The sequence below is a fragment of the Eurypyga helias genome, unplaced genomic scaffold (assembly GCF_000690775.1).
Source record: "Eurypyga helias isolate BGI_N326 unplaced genomic scaffold, ASM69077v1 scaffold36255, whole genome shotgun sequence".
In the NCBI taxonomy this organism is placed as follows: domain Eukaryota; kingdom Metazoa; phylum Chordata; class Aves; order Eurypygiformes; family Eurypygidae; genus Eurypyga; species Eurypyga helias.
The window spans coordinates 34,458-36,195 of NW_010250279.1; the positions used below are offsets into that span (position 1 = coordinate 34,458).

The following is a 1,738-nucleotide window of genomic DNA, read 5'->3' on the forward strand; positions in this document are numbered from 1 at the left end:
GGGTCTGTGTTTGTGGTCCAGTGAGATGGATAAGCGGAGTGAGTGATTAAGAGCACTATCGACTGGGTGCTGCCTGGGCTGGTTGAAGTCGACTGTAATTTGTTCATCGAAACAAAGGATGCCTGGAAAAACGGCCGTGAACACCTCCTGCTCTACCTGCTGGCACAGCCTGGCCATGCTGGCGGCAGACAGTGGTGGGGGCAGCGATGGTAAAGGCAGAAAATGGGTGTGAGAAGGGACCGTGCCTGTGGGAAGGGTCTGGCCATGCCCGAGGGTCTGGTCATACTGGGAAAGGCTGCCTGTCAATCTTTGGTGGGGCTCCCCACTGCCGTGCCACACCATCTGGGATGCTGGGTTCTGCTCCGCCACCCCGGGCTGCTTCAGGTAAGTCGTAATGTTATAGATATACAGTTATCCCCAAAGGATCTGTAAGGACCCAGGCAGCTGCTCTCAAGCGAGCAGTGATGGGTACCGCTACCTTCCCAATACAGGGTGAGTTAAATCCATCCCGTGGCCTCTGGAGCTCCCATCCGCAGTGCGGATAGGGACTTCAAGCTCCCAGCCCCACGATGGGCATCATCTGCTGATTTCTAGGTCTAGACTAAAATACTGTTGGTACAGAAAGAAATAGAGTTGTTCCATGTTGCACTAACCCAGGATGCTGGGCTGGAGGTACAGAGGGTCACGGCTTCAGGCTAAGCTTCTGTTTGTTTGATGCAAATGTTGCTGTGCATATTTTCTTTAACCTTCTGTTATTTTATGTTTTTCTGCAGTCCCGGCCTTTTAGCCCTCCTATTCACTCATCCAGCCCTCCTCCGATAGCACCTTTAGCCCGTGCTGAAAGTACTTCTTCCATATCTTCCACCAATTCCCTGAGCGCAGCCACCACTCCCACCGTTGGTAAAAACATACAGCACTGCTGTTCTTTCACCTTTCCTACCTCTGAACGTCCGCAAAACAATTCCCGAAAGCTTTTCATTTGCTAGATTGTTTGCTGGGTTCACACTCATTAATTTTCATCAGGTTTTTAAATGGAAAAAGGGATTTGAGGGGGGGCGTGACGGATCGCGAAGGTGATGCTGCTGGGGAAGCTTGCTTTGTGGCAGCTCCAAAAGTTGGGAAAAATGAATGTTTGTTGAAGGTAGAGGTTATCACCGAGTGAAATGTCACATAAAACATGCTTATGGTCTGTAAATTTGGTCAAAATAAGCTTTTTTTTGCTGGGGGTGCCTGTGCCCTGGAGGGGAGGGGGGCTGGAAGCCAGACCTTGGGATCCAGGAGGCAAATAATATTGAATCTCTTTGAATGTCTTAAATTCATACTTCCCCTTAACATGGTAGTGGGAAACGGGGACTTGGAAAAGGCTCTTCCAAACCATTAGCTTGACACGTCTCAGTCCAGAGCAAAACGCTGCAGTTTTCTTTTGGAGGAATGTCCTGAACAGCATGGTTTTTGTCAACCCCCACCAGGTGCCCCCCAGGACCTGAGACAAGAAATTCCAAGTCTGGCTGGCAGCTCCCAGGCTCCACAGGCTGGGGCCCCCCGCGCCTCCCTCCTCTGTCCCGGCTGCCGGTGCATCCTCCCCCACCATTACTGCCATCCCACCTGGCTGCCAGCCCCACCGCCCCTTGCTTCCCGCAGCTCCATCTTCTACCAGGAACATCCCTTCTCCTTTTTTTTCCCCTTGTCTTTCCCTGTGTTTTGGGACGAGCACTCCTGGTTTGCGTGGCAGGGAAGG

The 1,738-nt window shown here is 51.8% G+C and overlaps 1 protein-coding gene across 1 annotated transcript in view; it reads left to right on the forward strand.

The window, feature by feature from the left end:
• The window catches only part of SGIP1 (SH3-domain GRB2-like (endophilin) interacting protein 1), a gene marked incomplete at its 5' end in the record, with an annotated part of 33,965 nt that overhangs the window by 20,606 nt on the left and 11,621 nt on the right, over positions 1 to 1,738 (forward strand). The window contains 2 exons of the mRNA XM_010151636.1: positions 118 to 226; positions 774 to 900. Of these exons, the coding sequence (XP_010149938.1) occupies positions 118 to 226; positions 774 to 900 (236 nt within the window). The remainder of the gene's footprint in view (positions 1 to 117; positions 227 to 773; positions 901 to 1,738) is intronic.